This window comes from Danio rerio, chromosome 21 (genome assembly GCF_052040795.2).
Source record: "Danio rerio strain M-AB ecotype USA chromosome 21, GRCz13ab, whole genome shotgun sequence".
NCBI lineage: Eukaryota > Metazoa > Chordata > Actinopteri > Cypriniformes > Danionidae > Danio > Danio rerio.
Genome location: NC_141041.1, coordinates 47,046,111 through 47,067,646, shown reverse-complemented (window position 1 = coordinate 47,067,646; position 21,536 = coordinate 47,046,111). Strand labels below are relative to the sequence as shown.

Below are 21,536 nucleotides of genomic sequence, written 5' to 3'. Positions count from 1 at the left end.
GCACAGCTACGGGCGTTGCATGCGCCGTGGGTTACGCCGGTCACTTGACGCAGAAGTATAAATCAGGCTTAAGTGTGCATTTAGGAGCACACTAGCTTGTTAATAATCTTAAGACTACCATACGGATACTAACATGTAAAAACTTTATTTTATTTCATGGGACCTTTAAAACTGGAATGCATTTGTGTTTTTTTAAGGTGTGTGGTCTGGACTGGAGATGAACGTGTGTTTTACTACAACCCCACCACTCGACTTTCTATGTGGGACCGGCCCGAGGAGCTAGTGGGCCGCGCTGATGTGGACAGATACATTCAAGAGCCTCCCCACAAAAGAGGCCTAGATGACATCAAGAAAATAGGTGAAATCTTTTGTGAATCATATTGCAGATAATTTTTTGGTCTTTTTGTTGGTTAAGCAACAAAAAATTTGTTTTATTTTTTATTTAAAAGCACTTTTATTTCACATGCAGGTTTCAACAAAGAAGAGATCGCCACAGCCATGGAGGATATGCTAGACGACGAGCCTTCTAAAGCTAAGAAGAGGAAGTAAGTACCAACAGCAGTTAAGAGGAATCATAAGGGGCCAAACACTGAGCCCTGCAGAGCACCTAGATTGTGTATTATATAGGAGAAAGGAGAAGCATCATATATTATTTTCTAATCATATGCAGAAAAAAGAAATCAGGACTGCTTCCGAACCACCAGTGTTGATTGGATCATTTTGTGTCACAATTGAAGAAATCTTCGGCGACTTTTTTTGTGCACCCAATGCTTGTCTTAGCTGTGCTAATCTTTAGTTTGGGTCTGTGAAAAGTGGTGACTCCATAACATTGACCAAATCAAATCAGTCACTGTTTCCCATCAGTGCCCTTCACGCCTGCCTCCCCCTGACCCCAAACAGTGGTCCTGTTGCACTGGGGACTATTTTTCAGGGAACGCTTCTAAGCTCTGGCGATGCCAACATGGGCCTCCAAGGTAACCCACCTTGCTTGACCTCTTTTTAGCCTTCGTTAGGCAAACCCCAGTGAACCATCCAAGCTTCAGCCCTTCTGTGATGTGTATTGATATGATAAATATTTTGGGATTTGTTTACAAGAAACCAAGCTTAAAGATATATTCTACATTTCAAAACACCCATTATCCCAATTAGGGATGCAACGATCGTAGATTTTGGTTGTAGGATTATAGTATGAGGAATAATCACGGTTATCACGATTATTATGCATTCATTAATTTTAAACGCTACTAGTTTAGTAAATCACAAACTCCTTATATTATAAAGTGTTATTTATTGCTGCTCAGTAACCAATTAATACAGCACAAAATAATCCTAAATAGCTAACAATAGTCCATTTCTCTTTGGACTTTACACTGAAAATAAATGACAGAACAAAAAATAAATAAAAATAAGAATAAATAAAAAAAATTGGCATTCAACTATATTACAAAATAATTTGGTGTTTTCCTTTTGTATTTTTTCTTTTTGATTTAGAAATGTGTATATTCCATAGTAATTTTGATGATGCGCAGTTCTTGTCACGTGACCCGCGGTGCGCTTGCAGCATTCTTTCAACTAGGTGCGCCTGGAAAGTGTGAGCGCCGTGCGCAAGCCTTGCGCCTCCAGAAATAACAAACTTGCTCGTGCAAAAGACGGTCTATGTGAACGGCCCTTAGTTAAAAGCCTCAGACATGGTTAAAATCAACCTTTAATCCACTGTGCGTGCATATTAGCCTTGGTGTACAAGTTCGTAACTTTTAAATAGCGACTGTAACTTAAAAAGACTGATTTGGCAAGCCCTAATGGGTCTGCCGAGTCGGCCAAAGACAAAACAAGCATGATTGATGGTACTACAGTAATGGCAGCAGATTAAGGCCCCGTTTACACTAGTGCGTTTTAGTTTGAAAACGCATAAGTTTTGCTACGGTTACGCCATCCGTCCACACTACGCCGGAGTTCTCGAGCGCCGAAAACGGAGCGTTTCGAAAACGCTGGAGAGGCCGTTTTCATTCTGAAACGCAGCTGCTCCGTCTCAGTGTGGATGATGGAAAACGGAGACATTTGAAAACGGAGGCGGGGCTGCAGACATTCGCTTCTCTGATTGGGGCTTTTCCTGAATATTAAGTAGCCTAACACGCACAGTTCAGTCCTGCATCTTCTCCGTGTAAGTTAAAACTTCGCAAGTTTGATCATGGCTGCAGTCTCTTCTTCTCAGTTTGATATGGAAAACAGACTATACCGAGGACACGGGTAAATCTTCAAAGGGAACAGTGTACTTTATAACTTCATTCACATCACCCTGGCTACGTTGTTTTACTTTCTCAACAATAAAATGTAAACATGATATAAGGAACTGCCTATTTTCATTTTAATATTAACAACTAAACAGACAGCAAAAATGTTGAGGCGCCGTGCTGCAAATATGAGCGTCATCTTCACTGTGTGCATATTTATAACAAAACGGAGCCGATAACAACTGCCTCCTTTCAATTTCAGTGAAAATACGAAACACACCCTCTCTTTGCTGAATATCAGTTTTAATCGATAATGGCCATTATAAAAGTATAACATACAATAAGTTTATACATTATAGGAAATAAAGGCAAGCGATCAGTCAATATACAGAATGTACGTGCTTACATTAATCATTAACTTATCTTTGCGCTTAGCCAAAACACGTTACCTGAGAACAAGTAATAGATTCCAATGTCCAATGAATATGTCGTTAAATAAAGACAACAAGATGAAAGAAATATTCCGTTTAATAAATATAGTGAGGTTAGATCCAGCGGGAGATGCTTGATGAGAAGTCCGACTAGCACAGCTCTCATCTGGGTAGATTGGCTACAGCGCTTGCCTGAGAGTGTGTGTGTGGTCACGTGATGTGCGTTTTCAGCGTTTTGGTGTGGACGGAGAGCAGTTCAGAAACGCTGGGTGAAACGCGAGTGTGGACGCGGATCGTTTTCATTCTAAAACGCCGTTTTAAAACTAAACCGCACTAGTGTAAACGGGGCCTAAGTCTTTGGAAACCAGAATTCACCAAAAGTTTGACACTTATGTGGCTGAGTTTCAAGAAGTAATATCATCCCTGCGGGAAGAAGTGCACAACTCGCTAGTGGCGGTAATTGTGGAGATGAAAGCATAGGAAAGCAAGGAGAGGCTAACTAGTCTGGAAAATGCAACATCCGAGTGAACGACTAGTCTACAGGCATTTGAACCGAATGTGACCTCGCTGCAGAGAGCGATTGCTGCTCTTCAGGGCCAAATGCATAGATTTGTAATGCCTTTCTTGACAGTTGGCATAACTTTGTTTAGTTGCAGAAGTTTTATTCCATGCAGAAACGCGGTGTTAAGAAGCCTTTACAATTTATTAACCATGACTAATTAAAGCTCTGTTAATAGTGGAACCGCTTCATCGTTGCATCCCTAATCCCAATATAGGGACTGCAAGGAAAATGCATTCCTTTGACTTTTAACACGTTGCACATTCAGTTAGCTTAATCAAGCTATCAAACTAAAGTATGGTTAATTAGATTTGAATAGTCAATACTTCAGTTAAGCTTTAAGTTATTTCCGTGAGTGTAATGTTTTTTCCGCTAAAATCTATCACAAAATTAGTCATTAACAACCAAAAGTTTAGATTTAGGCATTTTTATTAATTGAAATTTGACAGAAAAAGGGATTCTCTTTAGTTTTAAACCATTACATACTAGCAAAACAAGCAAACAAAAGAGTAACACAATTTAAAAATGTTTTTTCTTACAATCGTCCTCTTCTCGCTTCTTCAGGAAGGACGATGTGAAGGAGCCTGAAGCCGCGAAAGATGTGGCCGTGGAGGCCGAGCTGAAGGCTGCTCGCGATCGGGCCCTGGTGCCCCTGGAGGCCCGCATGAACCAGTTCAGGGACATGCTGCTGGAGAGAGGGGTAAAACACTTCAATCCAACGCAATACTCTAACCAGCTCTGTAATGTTAGACACATAAATCTGAATGGAAGCCCACCAAGGTACAATCTTATGTTCATTCTTGTTCCTATCATTCTGTAATATGATGTAATATAGAGTGTTACGTTCCTCTCTGCTCTTTCTGTCACTTCACTTTCTTACCCTGTCCTTTTTTTGAAATGAGTGACGTGGTGGTAGATGATTTGTGCTTGATGGTAGGGATGGGCGGTATGATCAATATCTTTAGAAGTTCTGTTTAGATGTTCTTGCTAAAAACGCTCTATACACACTTCACACATAGTTTAAATCAGTGTTTGTCAACCACGATTCTGGAGGACCGCCAGCTCCGCACTATTTTCACATCTCCTTAACCGAACACACCTGATTCAGGGTGCTTTCTTGTCTGTAGTTCGTTTCATTTGGTCCGCACCAAGGGTAATAAATGATACATTGCTGCATCTTCTGACGTCTTTGAGTCGTTTTCACACCACACTGCTGGCTTTAGTCCGAACCAGTTGAAACGAACCAAAATGCAGTCATCTTACAAAATCCACATCTGTCATTGGCCAGATGTTGCTGAACATATTTTCTAAACTGCTTATTGATTGGTTAGAATTCACGTGCAGGAAAATGCCAATGAACTCCTGCTAGTAAACAAAACCAGCAGACACAAATTGTTGCTTTTTACTATGAAGGGACGACTGCGCTGACTGATTGTATGCCTGCTTTAGACAAACTATACATTTCAAGAATGAAGCTCAGCTGTGGCTGGAAAACAGGGTTTTAATGCATCACTCGTCACTTCAGGAGGAGGCGTTAATTAATTTAGCTAAACTGCGACATGGTCATCTTGCGGAAATATTACCAACGTCAGGTCATGTTTTCCCCTCTCTTTCTCTCTCTCTCTCTCAAATTCAAATTCAAAGAGCTTTATTGGCATGACTGTAAAACAAATCACAATGTTGCCAAAGCAATAACAAAATACAGAACATTCATATAGATAAAATAAATATAAGTAATAATAAACACATATACATATCGTTATATTATACATAAATGTTGTCACAATTAACAAGTTGATAAAAAAAATAAATAAATTAAAAAAAGATTAACAAAAGTATATAATAATAAATGGTAAGGACAAAAAAAGACTCTCTCTCTCTCTCTCTCTCTCCTCTCTCTCTCTGTTGGTAAAGCGCTGTCAACAAATATTTTTCCTCCATATCCCATAAAGCACAGCGCATTGGCCTACGGCAGCTTAATTAGTCTGAAAGGCGCAGTACTTTTTGCGGTTGGACCTGTTTTAGTACGGATCATATTCTCACCCCAAACGAACCGCTCCAGTGTTCGTTTCAAAACGTACCGAGACCACCTCTTCAAGCAGGTCTCGGTACGCTTATTTGTTCCGCTTTTGGTGCGCACTCGAGTACGATTGCTGCATTCTCACCTACCCAAATGAACCGCACCAAAAGGGAAAACGAACTCTAGTGCGATTCAACCGGACTAAATAAGGCAGGATTTTTCCACCCCTACAATCAATACAGAAGTCCTCCAAATGTATTTACAATACAGTTGTAAATGAGATGACATCCGATGCATGAAATGAGAGCATGTTGACATTGTGATATGAGAGATATGAAACATGGATGAGCAATTACAGGTATAACGTGTGACAGACGCTAGGGGTCATGGTCTTTAGCCTCCTTGTTAGAGCAACTGACTCCCATACAAAGAGCTGCCGGCTCGATCCCAGCTTAGACCTTGTTGGGTGCAGTAGGACCAGTGGGTTACACATGGGGGCTCGTCCGGGATGGGAGTGAGGTTTAAGGGGGTGAGTGTAACAGAGGCCAGCTAGCGATGTGCTATGCAGGTAATCCTCACTTCTCTGACCTCAAAACGTGCTCTAGCAACAGACGCTAAAGGCCATGGTCTTTAGCCTTCTTGTTTATAGCAACCAACTCCTATATTAAGAATAGCCGGTTCGAGTCCAGGTCAGAATCGGGTTGGGTGCAGTAAGACCAGTTGGTTACATGTGGGGGCTCGTCCGGGATGGGAGTGAGGTTTAGGGGGATGAGTGTAATGAAGGCTAGCTAGCGAAGTGCCATAGATATATACACTAGATATCGCATAGGGACCCTGAGCATACGTCAATAACGCCGCCACATTGGTACAGTGCTCCCAGGACAAATGTCATTCAACCGCACTAGTCAAGACAGTGTTATTACGTGAAGATGCTGGACTTTAGCGCTGTCTACGGGTGTAGTAACGAGCAAACAAAGAAAACAAAGCACAAAGGCAAAACATTTCATTGGTAATATTAAGTTTTTTTTCTGTTTTTGTATGTTCTGAACTTTTGTGCTAATCAGGTAACGTTATTGATGATAACAGTCAATTACTGCATTCACCATAAGGCAAAGCAGCTCCAAATCGCACTAAACACTCGGCTTGTGCTAGTTTTGTTGAATAAAATCAGCAAACAATGCAGAAGAAATATGACAACGAGATGCTGCGCCGCCAGAAACTTGTATTATTGTCGGCCAGTGAAGGAGTCATTCATAACGGAGATTCATTCACAAACGAATCGCTCCCTCCGTCAGTATGAGAAGTGAAAGCAGGAGAGGAGGTGTGTTTCAGGACACGGATTAGATCAAATTTAACTGGGAGGGTGAATAGTACATTTCTGTACACACAAACACAAGCTTTTTGTCAGGAATGCCCGTGCGGTCACTGATCCATCAATGTAGAAAAGTGATGTAAAATTAATTTTCGTAATTAGAAAAAAATATATATATGTGTATATGTGTAAATCTCTGGCTTTGGATGGCCACAGTCCTCCACTGTACCTTGGTCCTGCATTCAATTCAAAGGAGCGCTACCCTGTACCAAGATGGCGACGCTATTGACGCATTCCGTCCAATAGGCAACAATAGGCCAGGCGACATCTAATGTATATATCTATGGCGAAGTGCTATGCAGATAAACCTCACTCCTCTGACCTCAAAAGGGGCGCTAGCAACAAGATGTTTTACCCTCCTTGTTAGACAAAGAATCGCCGGTTCGATCTCAGCTCTGACTGGGTTTGATGTAGTACGACCGGTTGGTTACATAAGGTTATACAGTGTTTTCATTGACAGCAAATCAAATACTCCATTGAGTTGTGTAATGACAGTCATACCGCCCACTCCTACTTTTACAGTAGTGTTCATGCCTTCTCTTGTCACTGTTCATACTACAATCTCTGTCTGCTTTTTATACATATTTAAAAAAGTATTGGTTCTACTTTGTTGCATGAAATGCCAAATAATTGCTCTTACCACAGGAGAGTGTACCGTTGCTTTGGATATTCAAGAAGTTGCCACTTTGTGCTGATTAATTTGATATGATCACATGACAATAAATATAGAAGCTCTACGTTTATTATATTCTTTTTAATATCCAGTTGTTCAGCAGTGTAGTTGATGGTGATTGTAGTTAATGTTCATTTCAGTTGGCTGTAATTGCAATATTAAAATGATTCTTTTATTGGGTTCCAATAGTTGTTTGAGTAATGATTCACTTGACTTGTTTTTCTTATAACAGCCATTGGATAAGTTGTTGATTGGGAAGTAATTTTTTTCTGTCCACCTCATATCTGCAGGTTTCTGCTTTTTCCACTTGGGACAAAGAGCTGCACAAGATTGTGTTTGACCCTCGGTATTTACTGCTCAACCCTAAAGAGCGGAAGCAGGTAAGGGCCATTTGCTGGTTTGCCTGAATGAGCAGAAGTGGGCAGATTTGTGAACTCGTCTCCATTCACTGTGCAGGTGTTCGATCAGTATGTGAAGACTCGTGCTGAAGAGGAGAGGAAAGAGAAGAAGAATAAACTCATGCAGTCTAAGGATGACTTCCGGAGGATGATGGAAGATGCCAAACTTCACACGAGGTCTGTTGAACGGGCCTTTTCTACAGTTTGGGTGTTCAGCATTAAATAATGAAATGTCTTATGTAACCTTCATTAAAGGGTCACGAAACACATTTTTTGAGCTGTTGACAGTCGTATATGTGTCCCACACAGCTAAAAACACTATTAGTACACATATATTTCACTAAAAAGGGAAAATTGTTTGTTTTTCAATATTTCAAGCAAATTCGTACTTCCGATTTGAAACGAATTTTTGAAGCTGCGTCACGGCCATGAGATCTTGGCTTGTATTCCAGCGTGCAGACTGGACGTCTGAGCCTGGATGTCCCGTATTACGTCTCCGAGTGTGCTGAACAACAAACAAAAAACAAGCAAACAAACAAACATTAATGCATGAGTAACGCTTGGTTCAAACCAATCAGTGCGCTCTATTGTGCAACTACATTAATATTCATTAATGTAACAGTGTTTAGATGGCAGAGACGCCACGTTTTGTTGGCAAAACAAGCGAGCAGTGTTGCTTTTATAATTTGCTGCAGTGAAAGTTTTGTTTTCATTTTCTCCCTGTGAGAGCGCAGCTGGACTCACGTGTGGATTAGTGCATGCAACGCTTGACAACAATAAACATTGTTTGCCCGGGAGCTTTTTTTTTTTTTCATCTGCAAATGGTGAGATCCGAATTCGCTGCTCGTCTCCTCTTAATAAAGACGCGGTTCTAGTTGCTTGGGATTTTCCTGTCTCTACAGATTTGGTAAGTGAGCGACCAGTGCTCTTTGTTTATTCAGTTTGTATCGAACATAGTATTGCATTGAGTGTAAACATGTTAGCACCACAACCAAACTTTTACCTCGTGTAGGATTTTCACAGCATTTTGTGACCGGAATAACACACTTGGCTTACCTGCCGAGTTTTTTTTTCCTCATTCGCCGTGCGGTATCAAACATTGCATGAAAAATACACGCTTCCAGCAATTCCTCGAATCAAAAATCTCTTTTGTCGTGAGGGGCATGAATGAATTCCCTGAATGAAAGAGCCAAACTGCAGTTAAAGTTAACAATTTGGCAAATAATTCGACTACAGATGTCCATGTAAACACTGTCACTTTTTCCCCTGTGTGTGTGTTTTGACTCTGAAACTCAACGCGTGCTTAAATCGACACTCCCACACCATCCATCTTTTGCTACTCCGACACTCCCCCCTAAACAGAGCTGGACACGCCCACTTTTCTGACTTTTTCCAAAGTAGAGGTGTGAAAACACCCTGCTGAAACGAGGGGGTTTCATGGCTCTTTAAGATGATCAACAAGCTAGTGTGCTCCTAAATGTACACTAAGGCTGCGTCCAAAACCGCATACTTCCATGTGTCAGTGCCCTTGGCAAAGGTAACTTGCACTTCTGTGATGGCAGCATTAATGCTGAAAAGTACATGGAGATTTTGGAGCACTCATTACTTTGTGTTTCGAAATGAGTCCCTCATTTGAACGAATCGTTTGATTGAATCGTTCAATGAATCTCTTATTAAGGGGATTTATACCAAAACAAAAGCATACAAAGGAAAATTATGTTCAAGCATTGTTACTTTTCTTTGTTTTGGTTACCCATTGTTGAGCCACTACTTCCGCTTTTACCTTTCAGGACCACATTCAGTGAGTTTGCAGCAAAACACTCAAAGGATCCTCGCTTCAAGGCCATTGAGAAGATGAAGGACAGAGAGGTGATGTTCACAGAGTACATGACCGCCTTCAGAAAGAAGGACAAAGAAGACTCCAAAAACAAAGTAGACAAGGTTTGCTCCTACACCCAGACAAAAAAAACACCTCTTTCATTGACTGTGGATGAGTGAGATAAATTAACCCATCACCATCACATCTACTCATGACAAACTGTATATCATTAGAAAGGTCTAAGACTTCTGAATACATATTTTACCACTTTTTTTTTTGTTATGAAGAAAGGGTACCAGAACAAATATTGTCAAGAGTCTGAAAAAATGCAGTTCATATTCCCCCAAACATAGGGGGCGCCAATGTATGGTCACCAATGTAAACTGGAGCTCATTTGGTGGTCATTTTTGGTACGCAGCCGAAATATTTTACTGAAAGCTCATTTTTTGAGACATTAACTTCAAATTTGGAGTTTAATTTAGCTTTTTTTGCTTGTTGTTGTTGTTAATATAAAACTGACAATTTGGTATGAATAGTGTTTCTGACTGCATGTGAAGCAGGTCTTTTACTTGATTTATTTATATATTTGTGTTACGTAGGAAGAGTAATAGATCAAAACACGTTTACTGACACCCAACAACATGTGAGACCATTTGCAATTACGTTTTTAATCCACAATATTGTAGTCTGAACATAAAGCAATCATAACAATTTATCATTTGAAAGCTTAAAATTTCTAGTTTCCATATCTGGTGATTGGTATTACCTTGCAAGAGTTATTTATTAGTTTGCAACAAGGATACTCATCAGTTGGGAAAGATTACTTTGCTACAGCAATCCACATATAAATGTTTTTAGAGGCTAAATTCACTTCGAATACCTCCAAACTTCCCATACTACTTTTGAATTTTATCTAATTTTTAATCGACAATATTGTCAAGTCTGAAAAATACAGTTTATATTCCTCCAAACATACGGGGCGCCAATGTATGGCCACCAATGTAAACTGGAGCTCATCTGGTGGTTATATTTGGTACTGCGGCCAAACAAAATCTTACTGGAAGCTCATAAAAGTTTAGAACCGCTTGAGTGGGAGTAAAAATAAGGATTTTTTCTTCAAATTTGGAAAGTTGAATTTAGCTTTTATTGGTTGTTGTTTTTAATCTGACAACTTGGTATAAATTGTGTTTCTGGCTGCAGGTAAAGCAGGACTTCTTTGATTTGCTGTCAGACCATCATGTGGACATCACTCAGCGCTGGAGCAAAGTGAAGGATAAGCTGGAGACTGACCAGCGATATAAAGCCGTGGAGAGCTCCGCTGCTAGAGAAGAATTCTACAAGCAGTATGTGGAGAAGCAGGCAAAGGTGAGAAGAATGTATAACAGGAACTTCTGTTGTCCAGGAGTAATCAAGGCAAGTTGAAGGGGATGCTCCAATACCATGTTTTTCAGATTTATTCTGATGCCAGCACAGTTTTTGTTTAAACCATGTACATTTTCTATACCTCTGATAATCTGAGATATAGAAACTCAGTTAACAAGTTCTATCAACTCAAAATATACCTTCTCAGTCTTTTACAGATCAAGTTCATGGACTTTTCATAAGAAAATGTTACTCTAAAAAACTCACGAAAAATATATATTATAATTATATATTATTACAACACACACACACACACACACACACATTGGGGGAATAAGTATTCAACACGTGTCATTATTTTTCTGAAAAACAGATTTCTAAAGGTGCTGTTGACTTGAAATTTTCACCAGATGTTAGTGAAAAATAAATCTGTATATGCAAAACAATATGAAATAGGTTACAAATTATTTTACGTGTAATAAAATGAAATTGCGCAGGATAAAGTATTGAACACATGTAGAAAGTGAGGTGTAGAAACTCAGTGAAAGCCCAGACACCAGCTGAAATCTCTCAGTAGTTCTTCAGCAACCCTCTGCCCTGTGTCAGTGTAAACGAATATTAGCTACGAAACGAGGGTGGACATTTCAGCAAGACAATGATCCAAAACACAGCCAAGGAAACTCTCAGATGCTTTCAGAGGATGAAAATTAAACTGTAGAATGGCCCAGCCAATCACCTGAGCTCTATCCAATTGAAAATTCAAATTAAAGATCAAATTTGATAGACGAGACCCACAGAACCATCAAGATTTTACACTGCTCAGGTGTGAGTTTTCCACAGACTTCAATAATGTACGAGTTTCATTCTTCATTTGATAGGCGTCTTTAAGCTGCCATCACCAAAAAAGCCTTTTTATAAAGTAATAAACACATTTCAGTAGTTCAGTACTTTCTCCATGTGTACTTTTATTATTTATTACACAACACATTTTTAAAGATTTTTCTGTTTTGTTTTATTTTTATGTTTATATTGTTTGTGTTTTTATTCATTACAATTTGGTTAAATTCCATGTCAACAGCTCCTTTAGAAATATTATTCCCAGGAAAAAAACATGATGTATTGAAAACTGTTCCTCCACTTTATATAATAATTAATATTATTATTATTATACACAATATATTATAAACTATAGTATTTAGCCGAGAACAAAAGTTTTAAGGGATAGTTCACCCAAGAAAATATCCTTATTTTTATTCTCACTCAAGCGGTTCTAAACTTTTATCAGCTTTTTATTTTTTATGTTTTGCTATTGAACACAAAACAAGATGTCTTGAAGAATGATGGGAAAAACGCAGATACTGATGTCTATAGTAGGAGTACAAAATACCTTGGAAGTCAATGGGTGTTTTTCCCCCAACATTCTTCAGAATATCTCGTTTCATGTTTAACAGAAGAAAGTCAAATGACTTCAGAACAAGTGGCCTAAATGTTATTTAGTGAACTATTGCTTTAAGCACTAAATATAGTCTTTTTATAATTAAACAAATATTGGAAAAACAATGAAATTATTTCTAAAAATATACTATGGTACTAAAATACCTTTTAAATGTATAGTGCAGCTTTTTAATGAGGTAACATTATGATAAATAGCGCAGAAGCAATTAAATTGATTAATCTTCTGTTGCATGGGAAGTATTGTAATGTTCAAAACAGAATTGGACACAGTGTGTCTGTACATCTAGTAGAAAAGTCTAGCACAAAGGGAAAATATTGAAATGTTGTAGATCTTTGCAACAGATTTTTGAACAGAGGCATTTGTCCTCTTTTTACTGTGTATGTGTGTGTGTGTGTGTGTGGGGAACAATTCATAGCCCTCTGTAGTACTTCAGTGTTGGGACACCTGGCAGAATGCTACAAGATTTTAGAAAGTCCTTTTATGCAATTCCGTAAACATTAATCTACTGGTCAGATGTAATTATAGGAACATTGAATACTCTTGTTGAGTGTTTGATTGTGTTTGTGTGTCGTAAAGAAACATGACACACTTTTGAATGAAGAATGTTGGACATGATTGTTAGGATTAAAATCACAGACAGTACATGTGCAATATTGGATTGAATCAGGTCAATGCCCGATCTGGCAAAAAAAAGATAGGGGCACATCCCTACAAAATCATCCTGAAAAATATGAACTGTTAATCTACCCACTGGCCACTTTATTAGGAATACCTTGCCAGCACTTGCTTGGACCTTGTTTTTGCCTTCAAAACTGACTTGATTTCTTGTGCCAAGACATGACCACCCAACAACACCACCAGCCTAAGCTGCAGTATAGATCTCTGTTTGATTGCCGTTTATTACATTGTGGTCCTACAATTTGAATATTGCAGTTCTCTGACATCAAGACACTTTCGCCTACTCACTATTTTGGCACCAAAAACTACATTTATAATCACTTAAGTAAGCAGTTCTCAATTTTAAACCTCATGACTCCCAGCTCTGCACTATTTTTCCTGTACCACTTCAGAGGTTTGTTCCGTTTGACTGCATGTGCACTGCCAAGTGGAGATCACAAGATTAGGGTTGGGAATCGTTTGGGGTTATTTTAATACCTGCTAAATCGATACTTTTAAAATGGTACTGGTGCCAAAACAGTGTCCATACTTTTGAGCCCCAAAATTATAGTGGATGACTTTAGAAAAATCTTTTAATTGACAAAAAAAATATTTTAATTGAACAATATAATTAAAGTTTAAAGTATACTTATTACTTTAATCTGACTAAAGTCGTAATCAAACTAAACAGAAATCGATTTAAGACATGTGGGGTATGCCTTAGTCTCATTGAAGTGCAGTACAGACATGTAAACACCCTAATCAAACTGTTACCGTTGTGTAGGACTTTTCGCAGCTTTTGGCGCCAGGATATTTCATACACATACAGCTGCTTAACACTATTCTCTACACATATTGAGTCAGTAAAGGACAACACACATCTGCATCGTGAAATGCGGAAGTTTTTTTTTCGGTGTGTGTGTTAGCAAATTCTTTTAAAAGAACATTCTTCCATCAGTCCTTCATACTATCATCCAATACCTCAGTTTGTCTCGGGGTATGAATTAAATGTTCCTGAATTAAAGTGAAACTTTTTTTATGTTGTTGTACATATCTGGGTTCTTTTATTAGTCTTTTGACCATTAAACCATTGGTTTCTAATAATTTTTATAATGGGAACACTGACAGAAACAGAGAAAGAGAGAGAGTGAGTGTGTTTACCTCCTAATCATGAGTCATATTTGATGCAGTAATGACTCATGATCAAAATAAACAGAACTGTTAAAATCTTCAACAATCGATACAAAGAACGTAGCCTTGTTCAAATTGGCATTAATGTTATGAGCCATTTACAGGGTTTGTACGGGTGCTGGAAATCCTGGAAAATGCTTGATTTTTAATATAGTGATTTCAAGGTTAGAAAAGTGCTTGGATTTTGGACAAAGTGCTTGAACCTGCTTGAATTTGAAATTGCATTGTTTTCATAATAATTCGTTATCTGGCATAGGAACAGTTCATTAATTTGCAGCAGGAATATTCTCTGACTCATAAGGGTTTAATTTGTTACATGACTTTTGAATAACGGTGGACATGAAAGTTTGGTACTACACCCAAACACACTGACTGTGAAGATACTTCATCCAATAACTGAACTTTATATTTATTTAATTTTTTTTACCGTTTTTGGGTGAACTATTTCAATAAATCTATGCTCCAAAGTATTTAACAATTTATATTGAAGTGTAATATTGTGTTTTTTAAAATAGCACAATGGATTTAAATGTGAAAGTACATACAGAAAATATAAATGTAATTTATCGTGGTTATTTAAGGTGCTGAAAAAACATAAAAATGCACCTTAAATGCTTGAAAAATGCTGGAATTTGAAGTTGGAAAAGGTGTAAGAACCCTGCATTTGCTCAGCACACATGCTGGTTTTCATTACAGGTCATGAAAATTCAGATTTTTTTTGTCAAAGTCTGGAAATTTGACATTTGGGTTCGAATGGGAACCCTGCAAGTTCAATTCTAGGTGATGACAACCGTAAATGTGTATGCTGCACATAGAAAGGAAGTAGGACTGTTATGTTATATTAAAAGGTCACTTCCGGTGTGAGCGGGAGTTTTTGTTGTTGTGTTAGTTGTGTTAGTGAACGGCCATGGTGGTCATGCAATAAAGGAGATGAGTTCTAAACTGTTGTTTTCATTTAGTAACAGCAAGAACAGAATATGCTGTTTGTCCTCTATTGTTGTTGTTTGTTATCTAGCAATTATAATGCTAAAAAGTAATTTCTGTTCTATTTTTGTATTGTGAAGAATGTGGATGCGGACAAGGAGAAGGAGCTGGAGCGCCAGGCTCGTATCGAGGCCAGTCTGAGGGAGCGAGAGCGAGAAGTGCAGAGAGCTCGATCTGAACAGACCAAAGAGATCGACCGAGAGCGAGAGCAGCACAAACGAGAGGAGGCCATCCAGCACTTCAGAGCCCTCATGTCTGATATGGTCAGTGCTCATTCACTCTCAACTACTGCATTTGTAATTGTGCGTTGTATGTTTTAGGGATGGGAGAAAAAAATTACGCATTGCGATTCTTTCTCTAACGATTCTGAATCGATTCTTTATGCAAAATTAGATAGTAACGACGGAGGTATCAGTAAAAATCGATCCATCGTGATTCTCTAATGATTCTGATTTGATACTCAAAAGTTAAAAGTTGATTCTGTGTTTAAATTAGATTGTGCGGGCCTGTGCGGAAATCAATATATCCTGATTCTTTAACAATTCTGAATCGATTTTCAAAAAATTAAGAATCAATTCTTCATTCAGTTAAGATGCTAGTATGCATGGAAAAGATGCATTATAATTCTTTCTCTAATGATTGTAAATCAATTCTCAAAAGTTAGGAATGAATTCTGTATTTAATCTAGATGGCAATGATGCAGGCGGAAATTGCTGCATCGTAATTCTTTAATGATTCTGAATTGATTTTCAAAAGTTAAGAATCGATTCAGTATTCGAAGTAGATTGTGATGATGTAGGCCTGAGTGAAAATTGATGCCTCATGATTCTTTCTCTAATAATTCAGAATTTATTCTCAAAAGATAATCACTCGATTCTGTATTCAAAGTAGATTGCGATTATTGCAAGTCTGTTCAGAAAGTCGATGCATCGATGTTTTTTCTCTAATGATTCTGAATCGATTCTCAAAAGTTACGAATTCTGTATTGAAAGTAGATTATGACGATGTGGGCCTGGGTGGAAATTGATTCATCATGATTCTTTTTCTAATGATTCTGAATCGATTATTAAAAGTTAACAATAGATTCTGCATTCAGTTTAGAATCCGTTGATGCAGGCCTACATGGAAATTCGATGCATTGTGATTCTTTCTCTAATGATTTTGAATCAGTTCTCAAAAGTTAAGAATCTGTATTAAAAGTAGATTGTGACGATGTGGGCCTGGGTGGAAATTGATTCATCGTGATTCAATCTCTAATCACTTTGAATCAAATCTCAAAAGTTAAGAATAGATTCTGCATTCAATTTAGATGCTGACGATGTGGCCCTGCATTTGAATCCATGCATCGAAATTCATGATTCAGAATCTATTCTTGAAAGTTAAGAATCAATTCTCAAAAGCGAAACCTCATCAGAGTCACCATAGTCGTGGTTTAACGATGCGCGACTCTGTTTTTAGAATCACTAAAGAAGCATGGATACCGATTACAACAGAATCATATGTCACCATTACAGTGTGGTCTGCAATTGCAGTTATTATTGAATTTTTTTATGTTATTAACAAATTTTTTTATATATTTTTTATATATTATTTTTTTATAATATGATTGTTTGTTCTTCATAATTGTAATTCTTTGTAATCTGACATTTTTATGTTACATTCAAAACTTCTGTAATAAAATGTAATGAAATAATTAACAGAAGAAAAAGGAAACATTTAGATAAAGAATCATTTCTTTATCATATCTTCATCAGTCCCTAAAGATTCCCACCCCTAGAATTTGTTATGCTTTTTCTTTTTTTTTTCTCCAACTCGTCTCTTGTGCGATTCCCCCATAGGTTAGGTCAACAGACACTTCGTGGTCAGAAACGAGGCGCAATCTGCGTAAAGATCACCGATGGGAGACGTCATCTCTACTGGAGCGACACGAAAAGGAGAAACTGTTTGAGGATCATGTTGAAGCTCTTACCAAGAGGAAGAAGGAACATTTCAGGCAGCTGCTGGATGAGACTCCTATGGTGAGGCTGGCTTCAAGATCACATATTAAATCAATAAAATATAATGTAATAAATAAAGTCTGCAATTAATGCAAGTTCACTTTATGTAAATTTACCAAATGCTGTCTTTTAAATCAGTAAAAAAATTTATTTGACAACAAAAATCCTACATATGTATTAGGGCTGCACGGAATCGGCAAATCTGAGATTACTATTTTTTGATATTCTGCAATATATATATATATATATATATAAGGGTCTAATTGGACAGGATGCATCTGTGTGTTGTCCACGTGTTCACACTGCTTCTGTAATTATTCAACCACAGATCACCTTAACAACCGCATGGAAAGAGGTGAAGAAGATCATCAAAGAAGACCCTCGCTGCATGAAATTCTCCAGCAGTGACAGAGTGAGTTCGAATGTTGGATTTATTATTTTTTTTTTACTTTGAATCGTTCACTTTCTAACTACTTTCTTACCTTCACCTTCTAGAAGAAACAGCGGGAATTTGAAGACTACATAAAGGACAAATACATCATAGCCAAAGCTGACTTCAGAACACTTCTAAAAGAAACAAAATTCATCACATATAGGTACACGTTCATCCGCAATCTTAAAAATGCAGTTTGTTCTTTATTTTCACCTCTCTTTACGCTGTGTGACAGCTTTAGGATGATTTAAACCTGTTTCTCAACCACGTTCCAGGAGGACCACCACCACTGCATGTTTTGGATATCTCCTTTCTGTCACATTCATCACAGGTCTTTCAGTCTCTGTTAATGAGTTGATCTGAATCAGGTTATTTTTGGTTAAGGAGACTTGGAAATCTGCAGAGGCGGTGGTCCTCCAGGAACGTGGTTGAGAAACACTCATTTAAAGGGATAGTTCACCCAAAACCTTACGCGGCATTTCACACCAAGTAGTTCTAAAGCTTTGAGTTTGATTCTTCTGTTGAACACAAACGATATTTCTGTTGCTGAAATTCTGTAAGAGTTTACTTTCATAGTAAGAAGTAAGTATTTTATAAGTCAATGGTTACAAGTTTTTAAGTGAAGTTTTATAAACTAATGTCGAGGGGAGCATGTGATATGATTGATCGTGACTGGCTTATCTGTTATCAGTGATAATCCAATCAGATTGATCCAAGCTTACAATAAATAGACAGTTTCACCTTACTGCCTTGTCTTCGTGTTGGAAGAATCCCCCTTCCACCCCATCTCCTCCTTTTTCTCCCTTTTCCAAGGGAGCTCTCGAGACCTACCTGATCTCGGACCCCCTTTATATGCTTATTGACCAAGCGTGAGCCACGTGCTCAATTAACTCCAAGCTCAGGGTTCTCTCCTGGGACAGCATGCCAAGTCTGCTATTAATGCAAAGCATATCTAAGTGTGAACTTTTGAAACAAAAAAGAAACACAAGTGAATGGCAAATCAATGATGACGGAGTTGTCAGTTTTGGTGAACTGTCATTTTGAGTGAGTGAATGAATGGTGAGAGATTATTCACTTTTTGTTTGCAAGTTAATCCCTGCCTTTGGTAAACGAATCACTATGATCATTTTAAGTTTTAACTCTTTCCCCACCAGTGCTTTTTTTATTTTTTTTATTTTTATGTAAATATAAAGTTGCCAGTCGTCGCCAGGATTTTTGATGATTTTCACATAAATTTGAAGATTCTCTAAATATTTTCTGCTATGAGTGGGACTGAAAATGAGAATCAAATCATCTGCTTTTAACCAAAAAAGTATATTTGTTCATATCTTATCACCATGCAGATTGAATGCAGATTTAAATGTGATTTTATTTATTTATTTATTTTTATTGTTATTATTTTTATGCATTTTATTCAGAGTAGTGCACTTTAAAGAAAAACCTTTTAAAATACATCTACACTCATTCTGCAGGTTTGAATGTAATTTTTATTATTATTTTAATTTTTTTATGCGTTTTATCAAAAGTAGTACACTTTAAAGAATCTCTTTTTTTAATACATCTACACTCATTCTGCTGATTTAAAGACATTTATTAAAAATTAATAATTTATTTATATTTTCTAAAGTAGTGCACTTTAAAGAATCTCTCTTATTTAGTACATCTACACCAGGGGTCACCGATCTTTTTCCTGGAGGTCCGGTGACATGCAGGGTTTAGCTCCAACTTGCCTCAACACACCTGCCTGGGTGTTTCAAGTATACCTAGTTAGACCTTGATTAGCTTGTTCAGGTGTGTTTGATTAGAATCTAAAATCTGCAGGACACCGGACCTCCAGGAACAAGTTTGGTGATCCCTGATCTACACTGATTGTCTTTGTATTTCACACCTGGCACATCCAGAAGTCCATCGTTGTGGAAATGCACTAGAGCACCATAATACACCCAGAACATTGACAGGTTTTTACATTATTCTATGTCGCAGAAGCATTGTCTCTCACTTGAGGAGATGACTTTTTAGTGGCGACAAAGGCCCCGTTTACACTGCCAGTTAAATTTGACTCAATTTGGATTTTTTGCTTATAAGTGACGCAGATCGGATCTGTTCTATGATCGTGTAAACATGTAAAAAAAAACGCATGCATTCGGATATTCAGAGATCAGCTTCAGGCCTCCTTCATATGTGGAAATAAATCAGATGTAAATCGGGTAAGTGACAATGCGACTGTCATGTAAACAGGCAGATTTGGTTTATTGAGGCATTCCGTTTATTACGTCATTAAACTTGCAACAATGTGGTGCTTCTCTGTGGTTTAATGACAGAGAAGGAAGAGTGTATGTGGGGACACTGACGCGGTAAACTACAACAGAGGAAACATGAAGGAAAGAGGTCAGTCTCCACAATTTGCTCCCACCAGACCTGAGATCTCTCTCGTACCCACAAATTCCTCTGAATGGTGGAGGACACCATATATAAACCATAGACGCAAGCTGCGATGACTGCTCTTTCCCACATCCGCCTCAAAATCATCAAGTTGGGCGAACTTGGAACTAAATGTGCGACGTATGTGCAACATCGTTAATTGTATACCAAGTGTAAACACATTAATCAGATATGGGTCACTATTAAAAAAACGTGTAAACAGATAGGCAAAAAAATCAGATATAGGCAACAAATCAAAATTGGGCAGTGTAAACGGGGCCTAAGAGTTCACTTCACTAAACCTGTTGAGCCCCTGATTTCGTATTCCCTCCACAGGTCCCGGAAGCTGATCCAGGAGTCAGACCAGCACCTGAAGGATATCGAGAAAGTCCTTCAGAACGATAAACGTTACCTGGTCCTAGACTGTGTCCCAGAGGAGCGCCGTAAACTCATCATGTTCTACATTGAGGACCTGGACCGCCGAGGACCCCCACCTCCCCCAACCGCATCTGAACCCTGCCGCCGCTCCACAAAATGAAGCCCTGGCGGAGCGTAAAGGACAGCGCATGAGCCGGCCCTGTATTCGTCAAAGCACAGTTGGAAAGTCTTCATGTATTTGTTTTGAAAACTTTGCTTGTCATCTACTTAAACTGTGCGAGATGATGCCATCTATGCCCACTAGTTGTAGGCTAGCACAAGGCAAACTGTTAGAGTTAGTTCACCTCAAAAAAAAAAAGAAAATTCGGTTATTAATTACTCACACTAATGTCTTTTCAAATCCTTGAGTTATTTGTTAGTTTTCACAACACAAATGAAGATTTTTCGGATCAAATCCGACAGTTAAAGGAACCAAAAACATTGTCAAAGCATTCTATGCCATTCAGTGGTTCATCTGTTATCAAACGAAGCTCCAAGAACAAATTTGCGCACCAAAAAAAACTGTTTACACTACAGGCAGAGGAACGTGTTGTCAGAGTTAGCAGCGCAACACACAAGCGTCTTATTCCACATAGTAGGAACACCTAGATCTGATTCTGAACACTGGAATACAAAGTTGTTGTTTATTTTTTGGTGCACAAGTGTTCTTGGAGCTTGGTATGATTATATTTGAACCACTGGAGGCATGTGGAATGTTTTGTCAGTGCTTTTGATTCCTTTTTTTAACTTCGGGATGTTTGATGCTGTCAAAGGAGGATAAGAGAGCTCATCTCGAGGCATTGTAACAACACAAAGGTGAGTAATTAATAACAGAGCTGTCATTTTTGGGTGAGCTAACCCTTTAATGTCAGTCTATGAACTTCCATTGTCAGGCAGGGGATGCATTTTGTATGGTAAAACCGATGCAGGCTATTACGACGGGTCAGTGTTTGAAACCAGTTGTGAACCGTTCAGTACATGTGTAGGTGAAATATTTCTTAAATAAGTGGTTTGATTTTGGATTTGTTGCTATATTTCTGTTTGTGTTGATTGGAAATAAATGCAACCTTTTTTTTAAACACTCGCGATCTTGATTTCAAATCAAATGCAAAATG

General features: G+C 38.1%; 1 protein-coding gene and 1 long non-coding RNA gene across 5 annotated transcripts in view; one reads left to right on the top strand and one right to left on the bottom strand.

The window, feature by feature from the left end:
• Positions 1-21,500, top strand: part of tcerg1b (transcription elongation regulator 1b (CA150)) — a 36,019-nt gene extending 14,519 nt beyond the window's left edge. The window contains exons 9-20 of one of the 4 annotated variants that reach the window (XR_015520707.1): positions 198-358; positions 470-545; positions 3,786-4,001; positions 7,577-7,666; positions 7,743-7,861; positions 9,475-9,625; positions 10,704-10,868; positions 15,234-15,416; positions 16,992-17,171; positions 17,479-17,562; positions 17,646-17,746; positions 20,341-21,500. Coding sequence is in view for 2 of the 4 variants with exons in the window: in XM_087301902.1 (XP_087158028.1) it covers positions 198-358; positions 470-545; positions 3,786-3,921; positions 7,577-7,666; positions 7,743-7,861; positions 9,475-9,625; positions 10,704-10,868; positions 15,234-15,416; positions 16,992-17,171; positions 17,479-17,562; positions 17,646-17,746; positions 20,341-20,542 (1,648 nt within the window). In the remaining 2 variants the exon portion in view is untranslated. Of the gene's footprint in view, positions 1-197; positions 359-469; positions 546-864; positions 1,382-3,785; positions 4,002-7,576; positions 7,667-7,742; positions 7,862-9,474; positions 9,626-10,703; positions 10,946-15,184; positions 15,417-16,991; positions 17,172-17,478; positions 17,563-17,645; positions 17,747-20,340 lie in introns of those variants that run through there. The other 3 variants (XR_015520706.1, XM_087301902.1, XM_087301903.1) reach the window with 3 other exon arrangements.
• On the bottom strand, positions 2,516-7,773 carry LOC141379911 (uncharacterized). The gene is made up of 2 exons (XR_015520788.2): positions 5,092-7,773; positions 2,516-4,830 (listed from the first exon to the last, which is right to left on the bottom strand). It is a non-coding gene; the product is annotated as an uncharacterized LOC141379911 (long non-coding RNA).
• Positions 21,501-21,536: the final 36 nt, after the last annotated feature.